Consider the following 15,306-nt stretch of genomic DNA (forward strand, 5'->3'; position numbering starts at 1 on the left):
TGAGATTTTCTCTCTCCCTCACCCCCCACCCCTATGCATTCTCCCTCTCTCTCTCTCAAATTAATAAATCTTAAAAAAACAAAACTTCTATTCACTCTTACAAGGTTCTCTTTTGGAGAAAAAAACTATATGGCTATCAAGTTTCTTAAAGTGTGTATTTTGAAAAATTTCCCAGGTGATACCATAAGTACCAATTGGTTTACTATTTTAAGTGACAAATTCTTATGATAAGTTCCCCAAGATAGATTCCCTCTCTAGTTCTCTTCTATGACAAATATATTTCACTGTGGAGTATAGAAGACATTTTGAGATGCAAGTTAAAATAAAAACATGGAAGAAAATATGCAGAAAATTTTAGTAGAACCTACCATTACACCCTGTATTTTTTTCAGAATTAGCAAAGAATGCTGCAAATAATGGGAAGGTATAAACTGATGGACAAGAATAATGTTTGCCTGAGTGAAATGTTTTTCTAGATTTTGTGTTGGGAAATCAACACGACTTTCTCAAGGATATGTGTAGATACCAGCTCAAGCTTTTTTTTTTTTTTAAACTTTGTGATATAACAATCATTCAATAAAGTGTATTAAACATGAGTTTGTACATCAGTGATTTATCACAAAGTAAACATACCTTTGTAACAACTACATATGTCAAAGTTCCCTTTGTGCCTCCCCACAAAAGGTAGCTATACTCCTGACTGCTATCATCATAGATTAGTTCTGCCTGGTTTTAAACTTTATTTAAATAGAATTATATATACAGTGTGCTGTCTTTTTGTGAGATTCATTCTTGTTTTGTGTGAAGCAGTATTTTGTTCATTTTCATTGATTTCTAGTGTACTAGAATGTGAATATATACAATTATATTGTTGGAAGAAGTGTGGGTTGCATCTAGTACTTTGGCTTGTTATAACTAATGCTGCTGTTGATATTGTTATGTATCTCTTGATGCATGTAGGCATTCATTTCTCTTGTGTAGTTATTTCTAGTAGTGTAATTGGGTAACAGAGTATATGTTTGATTTTGGTACATACCGTTAAACAGTTTTCCAAAGTAGTTGTGCCATTTTACACTCCCACCAGCAATCCACATCTTTGCTAATACTTGGAAATATCAGTCTGAAATTTAGCCATCCTGCTGGGTGTTCATCTCAATGTAGCTCTAATCTGTATCTCCCTGATGACAAATGCTGTTGAGCACTTTTTCTTTTTTTTTTTTTTAAGATTTTATTTTTATTAGAGAGAGAGAGTGAGAGAGAGAGTGTACGAGACGGGGGGAAGGTCAAAGGAAGAAGTAGGCTCCCCACTGAGCAGGGAGCCCGATGCGGGACTCGATCCTGGGACTCCAGGATCATGACCTGAGCCGAAGGCAGTCGCTTAACCCACTGAGCCACCCAGGCCCCCGAGCACTTTTTCATATCCTTTTGTTAAGTGCCTGTTAAATCCCTTGCCCATTTTTCTTTTTGATTGTCTGTTTTGTCTTGATTTGTAAGTGTTCTTTCCATATTCTGGGTACTTGGTCCTTTATTCGTTACATGTGGCAACTGTCTTGTCCCACTCCCTTAATACTGCCTCTTGAGTTTATTCCAATTTGTCAGTCTTTTCTTTTATGGTTATACTTTTGTATGTTTAAGAAGTCTTTTCACAGAAATATTCTCTTCTGTTGATTTCTAGAAGCTTTATGATTTTACTTTTCATACTTAGAAATCTGTGAACCAACTGGAGTTGATTTTTATGCATGAGGTGAGCTATAGGTTAAGTTCCTTTTCTCAGATGGTAACCAGTAAAACAATATTATGTTGTTTGTTTTATTTTTGAAAAGGCCTTTGTCACCTTTGACCTAAATCAAGTATCCCCATATATGTGGGACTTCTTTTCTGGACTGTATTCTGCTCCATTGGTCTTTGTATCTAGCCTTGTGATGTACCACAATGTTCTCTTAATTCCTGTAACTTTATAAGTCATCGCATCTGGCAGGGTAAGAGCACATACACACTTTGGTCTTCTTCAAGATTGTATAAGCTATACTTAGTAACCCTTTGTATTTGCATGTATATTTTATTGTCAGTTAAAAAAAAATCTGAAAAGCAGTGGGGAATCGTTGAGGTCTCAGTGAAAATGATCAAAAATTCTTAATGAGATTTTAATAATGGTAAGGTTAGTTCAAATCCAGAATATTAAATTAAAGAATACTTGTTTTAGTGTTCACTGTATATTCTTACATTCTTGTGTAGACTACTCAGTAAATTGGTCATATTAAAAAAAACTCTAATGATTAAAGAACATACTGGTTTGGAGTTTCATAGTAAGGTTGTAAGTTTATTTTAAAAACATGCAGACTAAGAATATTATCTTGGTGTTGTGTTTTGTTTTTCAGACCATCTATGGTAACAGTCTTCTGTAAGTCAAGCTTTTTCAAGAATTCGCTGAAGGAACCAAGTAGGATTTTCTTACATCATGACTTAATCTGAATGCAAGAACGAGAAATAGGTTTTATCTCTAAATATAATGAAGGGCTGTGTGTAAACACAGACCCTGACTCAATTCTAATGAGCATTTTAGACATGAGTTTACATCGGCAAATGGGTTCAGATCGTGATCTTCAGTCTTCTGCTTCGTCTGTGAGCTTGCCTTCAGTGAAAAAGGCACCCAAAAAAAGAAGAATTTCAATAGGCTCTCTGTTTCGGAGAAAAAAGGATAACAAACGTAAATCCAGGGAGCTAAATGGCGGGGTGGATGGAATTGCGAGCATTGAAAGTATACATTCTGAAATGTGTACTGATAAGAACTCCATTTTCTCTACAAATACCTCCTCTGACAATGGATTAACTTCTATCAGCAAACAAATTGGAGACTTTATAGAGTGTCCTTTGTGCCTTTTGCGGCATTCTAAAGACAGATTTCCTGAGATAATGACTTGTCATCATAGATCTTGTGTGGATTGCTTACGACAATATCTAAGGATAGAAATTTCTGAAAGTAGAGTTAATATCAGTTGCCCAGAATGTACTGAACGGTTTAATCCCCATGATATTCGTTTGATATTAAGTGATGATGTCTTGATGGAAAAATATGAAGAATTTATGCTTAGACGGTGGCTTGTTGCAGATCCTGATTGTAGGTGGTGTCCAGCTCCAGACTGTGGGTAAGATTTTGTTTGGTTTTTCTTGAGTTAATATTTTTTCTGTGGATAAATAAGAATTAGCTATTACTCAAAAGAAGAATCTTAACATGTCAGGTGATTCATTATTCAGTAGACAAATTTACATTGAGTGCATACCATGTGCCAGGCACAATGTTACATAGATGCTAATGGCAGGGATATTATCTTAGTCATTTTTATATTGTGTCTCATCACATACTCATTTGAGCATTTTTGGAAAAGGGATAAGATGGTAGAGTACAGGGTGCCTGGGTGGCTCAGATGGTTAAGCATCTGCCTTCAGCTCGGGTCATGATCCCGGGGTCCTGGGATCGAGTCCCGCATCAGGCTCCCTGCTCAGCGGGGAGCCTGCCTCTCTCTCTCTCTGTCTCTTATGAATAAATAAATTAAAAAAATCTTTAAAAAAAAAAAAAAAAAGATGGTAGAGTACAGGATCTAGTTATGGGCAAAATTGATTATCCCCTTCATTTGGAAAATTGTTATTTTAGTGTAGCAGATGAAATGATCAGGGGTTTTGTTTGGTTTTGGTTGGGGGGGGTTTTGATTGTATAAACTCAAATGACCCTTTCAAAAGACACACACATAATGTGTGCCACAGTGACATGTGTTCATGTCAAGGGTTACTAAGTATAGCTTATACAATCATGACATAAGTATGGCTAGTCTCAAGATTTAAAATAATTTTGCTTATATATTTGATCATTATGCTAATAGCATATTTTCTTTATAGAGCATTTACTATGTAGGGTTGTCATAACTAGGACTAAACAGTCATATGCTTTTCAAGAATAACAAAAGCTGTGAACACTGGATGTTATTTAGCATACCATTAGCAAGCTAGAGATAATGTATAATTAAGAGTTGGGGAAAACCCAGAACTTTCAAGATTATTGGGTATAGGCTGAAACAAGGGTAGAATATGAGTTTAGTTTCTCAGATGAAGTTTCAGGGTTCATCATCTGAATCAAATCTATTATTAAAAGCTTGTTGAGTAGCAACTTTTCAGATTTCATCTAGCCTATCTCTCTCATTTTAAATGAGAAAATTAATAATATGTTTCCAGCCTTTGCAAATCCCAACCAGTTTTCCCAGGTATAACTAACACTTAATTGTCCACCAAGGATTTCAGTGGAAATAAAGCATTAAAAAATTACCTGATTATTTAAAATTTTATGAATTCATTAGTTGTGTGAAGGACTTAGAAATACTATTCATTATCACATTTAAACTGTGCTTTCCTCTAATGCAGGGAGCTTGTACTAAAACATATAAATAATAAAATAATATGTTAAAGATACTTTCTAAACTGGGCCAAGGTTGGCTGTGCTTCCAGGTATATGACAGAAGCAAACTCTGGGATCCATGAAGAGTTAAACTCTCAAGAAAAGGATTGGAAGAAATAGGGATAATGAACAATACCTTTAAATAACTTGAGCAGGAGACAGTGTCCTGTCAAAAGAACAGCTTGGATACAGTTGTATCACTCTTGGTCCCATGGACGCCTGCACAGCGTTTTCACTGGTGCAAGCATGCACATTTATTAGATTTCGAGTTGGACAGCAAATTTTAATTAAAAACACTTTTTGCAAATCATTATAGCAGATACTCATTTAGCAAGAAATCAGATAGTGAGGAATATGCCATTATGTTGTGTTTTGTCTGGATAAAGAATGTGGTTTTCTAACTATCATTCATGGAACCCCAGGGTAAAAAGTACTTCACAAGTTCTTCAAGCATTTAATAGTTTTAAAAGAAAAAGTTTGAAAATGATGGCATGAATTAAAAGCTTAAGTGTCAGAAGCTATGGCCCCAAGAGATTGAGACAGTAAATCCTGGGCACAAATTTTCTGTTCACTAAATAGGTATATTCTCTTGAGCTGTGTTGATTGGTCATGTGTTCCTAATGGATATCAACTGTATCAACTTAATAGAACACAATAGATACAGCTGACACAGATTCTTGTGTATATAAGAATTTGATTTTAGGGGAAACATGCTAAACCAACTGGGAAAGGATTGATTTTTCAACATACAGAATTGTGAAAAGTACCTATTTGAGGGGGAAAAAATAGGTTGTCACTACACATAACACACCAGAACAAAATCAAAACAGATTATAAAGGAAAGTTTTATAAATAAAAGGAAAAATTTAAACTTAAAAAAATATAGGTGGGGCGCCTGGGTGGCTCAGTTGTTAAGCATCTGCCTTCGGCTCAGGTCATGATCCCAGGGTCCTGGGATCGAGCCCCGCATTGGGCTCCCTGTTCAGCAGGAAGCCTGCTTCTCTCTCTCTCACTCCCCCTGCTTGTGTTCCCTCTCTCTCTGTGTCTCCCTGTCAAATAAATAAATAAAATCTTTAAAATAAATAAAAGAAGATATAGGTGTAAGATTAGCTCACCTGCTGCCATATTATTATTAAAATTGAATACACATTTACCCTGTAACTTAGAAGATCCACTCCTAGTGAAATACCTTGAAGAAACTCTTGTGTGCCTGAAGACATCTAGTTAGGAGACATGTCTAAGAATGTTCATAATAGGGGCACCTGGGTGACACATCCGACTCTTGGTTTCAGCTCAGGTAGTGATCTCAGAGTCGTGAGATCAAGCCCCGCCACCACTCTGCACGTAGTGGGCAGTCTGCTTGAGATTCTCCCTCTCCCTCTGCCCCTCCTGCTCATGCACTCTCTCTCTAAAATGAATAAATCTTTTAAAAAAAAGAATGTTCATAATAGCAAACAAGAAAAAAGTGTTCATTAACAGTAAAATGGATGAATATATTTAGTTTCATGGTTGCCTATTGAAAGGAGGATGTGAACTTGAAGGGGCAATCAAGGGGCTTCTAAAGCCACTGATAAATGAGGTAAAACATAGGTTCTGATTTGCCAGAGATAGTTTAGTTTATGCTTCTATAATTTTTAATTGCATTCCTTCTCAAGTGTTTCAGCGTAGGTTGTTAATTATATGATCAACCTAATGACCTACTAATACTTTTCTTAGTTTGTGTGGTAGATACAGGGGTATTTGTTTTTATATATAAATCCTTTTTGTGTGGGTGACATTTCTCAGTAAAATTTAAAAATGTTTCATAAACTCATACTTTGGGTTATTGTTGCCCATTTTCTTCTTATTGAGACTTCATTGTCAGAGAATAAAATGGCTTAGGGGCTCAATCGGTTAAGTGTCTAACTCTTGATTTTGGCTAAGGTCATAATCTCAAGGTTGTAGGATCTAGCCTTACATTGGGCTTGAGTGGAGTCTGCTTGTCCATCTTCCTCTGCTCCTCCCCTGGCTCTCCCTCTGTCTGTCTCTTTCTCTCAGATAAATGAATAAAATCTTTTTTTAAAAAAAAGTAAAATGCCTTAATATTCTAAATATTTTGGAGAAGATAAATGTTAACTCAAGTATAAAATATAAAATAATAGAACCACCTACTTTAATAGATTCTGTTATTATGAAAACAACCACTTGATTGTTATATAAGTTTAACAAAGAATTAGCCTTGATTAATTTGACTATAAATTAACTCTTGGTTTGGTGGTTGTCAGTAGTCTTACCCACAAAGGACAAAGAAAACATGTCAACATTACTTTTATTTATGTATTGTCATTTATATTTGATTTATGTTGTCTCTCTAGATTAAGAGCATATTTTATATACTTGATTACACTGTAGGCTTTATAGTTGCGTTACACAGAAACTGTCAGCCAGTAACAGAAAAGTTGTATGTGTACTTTGAAAACATGGAATACTACATAAGCCTTCATGAAAGGTTTCAGTTGTACTTGCCATGCACATGTAGACCTGATTTTAAATCTCTATCCTATCATGTTGTTATAAGGATTGGGTTAGACCTCCACTTTTATTACTAGCATAATTCCTAGTACACAGCAAGTTTTTTGTAGCTCTTATCATTCCTTATGTCCATTTCTGAAGTTTTGCCTTAATTTTTTAAAATCAGTCATTCAAATATTTTATGCACCTGTGTGCCAGGTACTTGGAAATTTGATAATAAACAAAAAACAAAAATCCCTGCCCTCTTGGAACTTATTAAAATCTTTGAATCCACAGAGGGACATATTTTATTTAGAATCCATTTATTATTTAAATCTGGCATAAAGAATACTGGTAAATATCTGATTGTTAGGCAGTGAGTAATAGAAATACTTAGCCAGCTAGGACCATTGGCATGTATGTAGTATTTAACCCTTTCCGTTGTACAACACACTTGAAAGGCTTTTTTCTAGAAATGCTATATGTGAAATTACGAATTTTTTTCTTTTGCATTTGATATTTATCAATATGACCATTTTCTGTATCTGACATTAATTTTACTTAAACATGTAGTTTAACACACTTTGAGAAATATTGCCCTTAGCTTAGAGTAGAAAGAAAAGCTGACCTGGTTTCTATTTGAGCTCTCTCAGGGTTTCTGACCTAATATTCTTTCTACTCTTCTGAGGGCCAGGACAAATTAAACTTGTTTTAAAAAAAAGTATTTCGGAAAAGTCTTCTTGAGACGGAGCCAAACCTGTGTGCTGTGATTTAACCAGGGTAAGGTTAGCTAAACTGCTTCTATAACATGCAGTCTACACAGGTTCAGAGAAGAATCTGGCCGTGGCTAGGAGAATTGTTGGGTTGAGGTGAGGGCCACATAGGAAGGAATGCATAGAACCTCTCTTGAGTAAAAATACCTGATTACCTTCTGCCCAGGAAGCCTAGTTTATACATTGTAGGCCGATAGCAAAAAGTTGGCATTTTAGTTTTTGTGATCATGTGTTTCAATTGGCCACCCTTCTACCAGCATATATTATCCCTGTTATCTCATGTAAGTGCTTCTGACTTTGCTGGGGAGCTTTGAATATACAAGAACATTTATTATACAAGAATATAGTTAATGATTTAATAAGGTCTGTGAGCCTCTCGAGGGCAAAAAAGAATAAAGTATTTGATTTTTCTTTGTAATTGCTGGTTAACCCATGCTCAGTAAAGAGTTGTTGAATGAATCAATCTGACTGTATGCCACTGACATAACTCATATATCTTAGGAACTGTCAATAAGCCATTTTATTTTACTTTTTTTTTTCTTCAATAAGCCATTTTAAAGCAATGTGATCAACTGTAATCAGGTTTGTGTAGTGTCAAACTGGCTGACATTTTAATGATTCTAAATCTGGTGGAAGATACTGTTCATAATGGATTAAAAAAATGGGGCCATTGGCTTAGGAACTAAACAATATATATCTTTAAATTCTAGTTAATTTCCATATAGCTCTTATTTCCATCCTACAAAGAAGGGTTTTAGCCATAACTTGACCATCTTTTGACATGCTGGAAATGCTTTTTGTAGGCTGACCTTTCAGAAATTTTATACAGAGAACAGATCCAACTTGTGATTTTCTCCAGAGGAAATAAATACATGTGACTTAGAAAACAGCAGGTTTTGTGTATAGGGAGCCATAATGAGTAAACTGTGTTTCAGTGGAAGTTGTAATTCATAACTAGTGACAAATTGTATCTGTTAGAATAGGCATTTATAAAAGTATTCTAAGAGTTGGAGCTTAGAGTTTGAAAACTGCTTGAGCTGAGTTTGCTCTTTTTAGTTTATTCTTCCTAACCATAAAATTGATCTAGATATATTTTAATGCTATGTAATTCAGTATATTCTGCTGCTACACCAGACATTGTTAGTTGATACTAAAATTTTTGGTGGTTTTAAGGGAATCAATAAAAATAACATTTCCCTCAAACCCTTAATCAGAACCAAGCTGATATGATAGGAGACATGTCAGCTCTCTCTTACTAATTAGTCTACTAAAGAATGTGGCTTTAGATATGCAGCCAGAATGGCTTGCTGACACCACCCCTAAATTAGACTGACTTCTCCAAATAGTCTGGGCAGTTCTCGACATCTCCCCTGTAGCATGTAGTGGAAAGGACAACAGAAGGCATCCTCTAGAGGAAGCAGCTCCTAAAAGAGGGAACCAGGAGATGAGCCTAACATTATCTAGACCTCCCAAACATTTTAAGCAAGTCACTCCTCTATGGAATAATAGTAACTTCTAGCAAGTAGAAACATGAGCCTATTGATTTTTGATACAAAACTGGACTTTCCCCCCTAACTGGATCAAATAGTATTTATGATTATATTTTCTTTGTTCTCTAAAGGTTGTGTTAAAGCTTTACTTTTGGGGGGTGGGGGGAAGGTATCTTTGACTTCTGGATAATCTTCATTCTTTTTTCTCATTTTTTAATTAAAATTTTTATTGGGGAGTGGTAGGTTTTTCTTAGGATTAGATTTCATGTTAGGTATAGTTTGTTCTTTTTACTTAAGTAGTTCCTTCATAAGGAATTTGCTGTAGACACAATATAGTGTCTCTACCTAGCTGGTATCCCTACTTCCTCTGTTATCAGTTGTGTAATTTGTAGAACTCTAGTACTGTGAAACTCTCCCAGGAAATAGACGTCAAGGTGAAATAAATTCTGGAAATAGTGCATACTATATACTGATCACTGGTATGTTAAAAATTCTTTTAGCAAATCCTATAATTAAAAATGAAAAAGTACTTTAATTTTGCTTAGCATTTTCCTAACTTGACCATTGAGTACTTCCTTAGTATAGACCTCCTGTTGCCAATCCAGTGAACAGAAAATATTTCTGGAAAAACTGCCTTATTTCAATCCCTATTTATCTTTCCCACTTTCTTCCTGTCTCTCCACTCCTGCTAAATAGGAAGGTTTAAACATTTTTAAGTAGATAGAAATGGAAGAATAGAGATGGAAAGTAAAACTTGAGTTAAATAATGGGTCGTAGAAGGAAATGGAGCTATCTTTTAAACCAAGATTTGGATACTGTTCAAGCCAAAGATGTTAGGTTAACTAGTATTACTTGGTTATCCCTAACATTCTGCAGAGGGTGTTCTTTTCCCACATAACACTTAATACACCAGAACAGAGACACTCCTGAAATTTTTCTTTAAAGGAAACATTTTATATTTAATTTAGTTTTACCATTTGCTTCCATTGTAATTTGACAGCTGTTTTCCAATGAAAATAAGTTTGACTCCCACACAATGAAAATCCTCTTCAAGAGGCCTAACATTCTGTTTTCAAAATATATGACTGCTACATTTAATTCTTGCTGTATTATAGAATATGCCTAACAAAGTTATTATTAAGATTGAATGTTTATGAACATTTACTTAGTAAGTACTCAATAACTGTTAGCATAAGAAAAAACTGATAAACTACCTTACCTTTATTCATCAAAAAATCAAAACAAAACATTATATACATGAAAATAGGATTACCATACCACCCTGAACACACAGATCTCCTCTGATCTCGGAAGCTAAGCAGGGTCGGGCCTGGTTCGTACTTGGATGGAAGCCTATTTTTCTTTGTAACTTGTACAGATTGAATGGGACTTGAATGTTTAATTCTGGGGTAGGATCTCTCGGCTTTTTATTTAAAAAAGAAATGCTGGGAAGTAGTATAAAACAAGTTCGAGGTACTTTATCTCTAATATTTGAGTACATATGATGATTTCCCATGTATGAATTCTGTTTCCCTTTCCCTGCTTTCCCCTACCTCTTTCTCTCCCTCTTTCTCTCTCTCCACAACACACACACCCCCACACAGTTTTATTTAAATATCACAACTCTTTTTTATTATTCTATCCTAATTTCTGAGATGTATCAAACCTACATTTATTTTCAACAAATGACCAGACATTAAATTAATATTCCTCTGGGCCAAAGTCAAATATCACTAATTAAGGTGTGATGAACTTATGGGATACAAAAGTAAATGTAAAATTTTATTTTAAAAAATAATCAAATGTTAAACACTGACATCATCGTGCAGGAATGCTAGTCTACATGTTAGCTGTTTAGTTTGCTCCGGATAATTATACTGCATATTTAAAAAATCCAAATAGGTATTCACTATTTATAAGCAGTTATTCTCAACAAGCTTAAGTCTCTAGACTCAAAACTGTAAGGAATTTTTATCTTCAAGCAACTTGTGAAGCTCTTTTGAAGCTTGATTATTGAAAATAAAATGTGTTTTGAGACCTCTGTTTTCTTACCATACCCTTGCATGTTTTCATGGATATTGTACCAGATGTGGAAATTCTCTTGTCATGAAATTTTAAAATAGCAAAGTTGACATTCTGCTTTTCATTCTTGTCAAAATGTGAAGAATTCCCTAATAGGACTTTTTCTAAAGACTCATAGCTTAAATCATTAATTAAAAATTAAGTCAGTTCTTAAGTTTGTTTAGTGATATGATAGTATACTGAAGAACCTATAAAGGTTAGAATTATGATATAACCTAATTTCTATTAATCTACCTTGTATATTTTTATAAATATTTATTTACTCCGAAAGGCTATATTCCTCCTAAGTTTAGTTATAGCACTCTCAATGTTCATATTAACTGTAAATCTGTATCCCTGTTTAATTATTTGAAAGTTAAGTTTTTATCTAAATTTGGCTTTCACAGTTCTCACTAATAATTACTGCATTTTATTCTTCCAACACAGTGTGCATTTATACTTCAGTAAAATTTCACCATATGAAGCAGTAAGATTTTTATTTTCTATCTAGAATGCCTACCAATGTTTATTTTGTTTAAGAATTATTTCAGAGAGCGAGAGAACGCAGGGGAAAGGGGCAGAGAGAGGGAAAGCATCTCACGACCCTGAGATCATGACCTGAGCCAAAACCAAGAGTCAGGCACTTAACCAACTGCTCCATCCAGGCGCCTTCCATACATTATTTATATTGATACAGAAAGGATAGTAACGTGTGTGATCACATGGCCATTAATCAAGCACAGATGCAGAGGTACTAGAATTGTCATTGAAATGGTGAATTGCTTGTTTGGCGTTCTAAAGATCAAGGATAAAGCTGAAGCTGATTTTGGCTGAATACTGAGGCTGAGCCAAACTTCTTTGAATCCGTGTTTTATGTTTTGGGAAAACTTAGTTGTAAGGATATTACGCGATTTATGTGAAACTATACAGATAATAAGTGGTAGAAGTGGAATTTTGACTAGGTAGCCTAAACTTCTCTTCTGCCTTTATAAATTGTGACTAACCTTAAAAAACAGTTGGTCTTAGCATCATTGTCCCCTGCCCACACACAAATTTCTCCATGTCCCTTTTCTTCCCTCCTTCCTTCAAGAAAAGCTAGGATAGAAAAGAGTTTTAGAAGAGACTATCATGGGGTGCCTGGGTGGCTCAGCCGTTAAGCGGCTGCCTTCAGCTCAGGTCATGATCCCAGAGTCCTGGGATCGAGCCCCCGCATCGGGCGCCCTGCTCCAGGAAGCCTGCTTCTTGCTCTCCCACTCTCCCTGCTTGTGTTCCCACTCTCCCTGCTTGTGTTCCCTCTCTCTCTGTGTCTATGTCAAATAAATAAATAAAATTTAAAAAAAAAATCATTTCCTTCCTTTTCAGTGAAATTACTATTTTAGAGACTGCTTAGGATTATAATTTGATAGAAAATAAAGTGTAGAGTCTTTGAGGACTTTTTCCTTTTTATTGATAACTGCCCTTTTATTGATAACATGAATAAGCCCTCAGGGAAATTAAACTTTGCTGAATTACCCCATGTTGATATATAAATTGCCTTTAATTTAATCATGCTTGAAGACATTTATGATAGCGATGGTAACTGGAGAATTGGCTTATCAAAAATAAAATGGGAATTAAGATGTAAAATTTAAGTTTAAAAGGTCAGATACTAAGGGAGCAACAGGTCCAAAAGCAGAGGAACTTCCCGACTCTTAAAATTTTCTAATTTTACAGATTATCTTGAAATTTAATAAAAATAGCAGTTACAGTTACTATTTAATTTTAATTGCCAATAACAAGAGGACCGTGAAAACTCCCCTAAATTTCCAGCCAAAAGGAAATGTTTGATACATAGATAAGACTTGTTTGTGTCTCTTTCAAAGAGAACCAGAACCCCCAGACATTTTTTATGGTAAGTTTTATTGAGATAATTGTAGATTCATGTGTAGTTATAAGAAATAATAAAGAGAAATCCTGATCCTTCAGTTTGCCCCAGTGGTGGTACCATCTTGCAATGCTGTAAAACAACGTCACAACCAGGATATGGGCATTGATATAATCTACTAATCTTATTTAAATTTCTCCAGTTTTACTTGTGTTACGTGTGTATGTATATTTATAAATATACATACATGTGATAAATATACATAAGGTGATAAAATGGTTATATACCATTTTATCACCGTACATTAGTGTATTCACCACCACGTGGTACTGAGCCATGCCATCACAACAAAGATGTTTCCTATTCTTTTATAAATCCATCCACCTCTCTCTCACTCTTTTGCTTTCCCAACCCCATCCCTAATCACTGGCCACCTCTAATCTGTTTCCATTTGTAAAATTTTGTCATTTCAAAACTGTTCTATAAATGGAATCATACAGTATATAACTTTGAAATTGACTTTTTTCACTCAGCATAATTCCTCAGACATTTATCAGAGTTAAGTGTATCAATAGTTTCTTTTTGTTGTTGAGTAGTATTCCATATATATGCACCATAGTTTAAGCATTCACCTAGTGAAGAATGACATCTAGACTGTTTCTAGTTTTTGGCTTTTATGTACATGTTTGTACATAAGTTTTCATTTCTCTGGGATAAATGTCCAAGTGTGCACAGAATTTATTTTAAGTGAGAAATTATTGAAGTGCCAAAATATTAACTCAGAGAATAGGTATTAGGGCTAGTCATAAATCTGTTGTCAGTCTTTTAATCTGAAGTGAAAAAACAAATTTTCAAATTGAGAAAATCAAGTTCATGTACTTTTTGGAAGGAGATTGGCACCAAAGAGCACTTTTACTATGCATCTTAGAAACATTAATATGAGAATTTATGCATAAATACAAGATAATCACAAAATTTATGAATTATCACAGTTTGCCATTAACTGATAGGTGTAGCTGATTCACAGTCATTATATTTTTAAATGAGTAATATTTTAATCTTTCTGATTTTAAAAGTAACAAGTAATTATAAAAATCAGAAATATATAAATATATAAAGAAGAGAATTAGAACTCTAGTACCAGCAAAACTACTGTTAAGATTTTTGGTGTATTTCCTTCTAGTCTTTTTTGTGTGCATATAATACTAATTTAATTTTTATAAAATTGGGGTTAGGTTAACTATACAGTTTGACATCTTAGTTAAAAATTGAAAGAAGTTAAAAATTGAACTTTAAAAATGTTTTTAGCCATTTGTATGTCTTCATTTGTGAACTGTTCATTTTTTCCCCATTTTTATATTGATGAGATAGTGTTAGGGTTTATGACTTATTTGCTCATGTATAAATAGAAAACTTTTTCAGTTGGATAATGGTTTTACTTAATATCTCTTCTTTTATGTCCCGTTTCAAATCATTTTTCTTATTCTTCGAAGATACGCTGTGATAGCATTTGGATGTGCTAGCTGTCCAAAATTAACTTGTGGGCGAGAAGGCTGTGGAACAGAGTTTTGCTACCACTGTAAACAGATTTGGCACCCCAATCAGACCTGTGATGCTGCTCGACAAGAGAGAGCCCAGAGCTTACGTCTGAGAACTATACGTTCTTCATCCATTAGTTATAGTCAGGAGTCTGGAGCAGCAGGTATTTATGTCTAACTTTGTCTAATAAAATATTTGACACAAATAGAGCGTTATAGTTACCTTAATAAAAAATGCAGTATTCAAATAGTTCCTGTTATTACCTTTCCTCCCTTCAGTTTTCAAAAGTGTTTTATGTGTTGTTAGTATTTCTGTCCCAGAAGCACTCATTCTTTACTGTGGAAGAAAATGGTATTGAGGTTGGAAAGATTTTATTGTAAAAAAAAAAAGGAAGTGCCTTGGTGATTGATGTAACTGATAACTGAGGATGGTCTGAAAGTGTTGTTCATAAAAGTATATTATGCAAAGCTTAGCAAAGATTTTTAAAAATCATCTTTTATTTACAGATGTCTCATCTAATTCCAGGATCAAGGATTCAGAATCATACCTTATGGGACACTAAGAATTTTGTGCCTTTGGCTAAGAATTTTTAAATTACCTGGGGATCTATATATGAACAATGTATGCATCTCCTAAATCTCA

General features: G+C 34.5%; 1 protein-coding gene across 5 annotated transcripts in view; it reads left to right on the forward strand.

Annotated features, from left to right (window-relative positions):
- The window catches only part of RNF19A (ring finger protein 19A, RBR E3 ubiquitin protein ligase), a 79,054-nt gene that overhangs the window by 20,829 nt on the left and 42,919 nt on the right, over positions 1 to 15,306 (forward strand). For all 5 annotated transcript variants that reach the window (XM_064588047.1, XM_064588048.1, XM_064588049.1 and 2 more), the window contains exons 2-3: positions 2,379 to 3,146; positions 14,619 to 14,827. In XM_064588047.1, the coding sequence (XP_064444117.1) occupies positions 2,473 to 3,146; positions 14,619 to 14,827 (883 nt within the window). In that variant the 5' untranslated portion in view covers positions 2,379 to 2,472. The remainder of the gene's footprint in view (positions 1 to 2,378; positions 3,147 to 14,618; positions 14,828 to 15,306) is intronic.

This window comes from Mirounga angustirostris, unplaced genomic scaffold (assembly GCF_029215605.1).
Source record: "Mirounga angustirostris isolate CCGP_5_RB_7025 unplaced genomic scaffold, mMirAng1.0.hap1 SCAF_4, whole genome shotgun sequence".
In the NCBI taxonomy this organism is placed as follows: Eukaryota; Metazoa; Chordata; class Mammalia; order Carnivora; family Phocidae; genus Mirounga; species Mirounga angustirostris.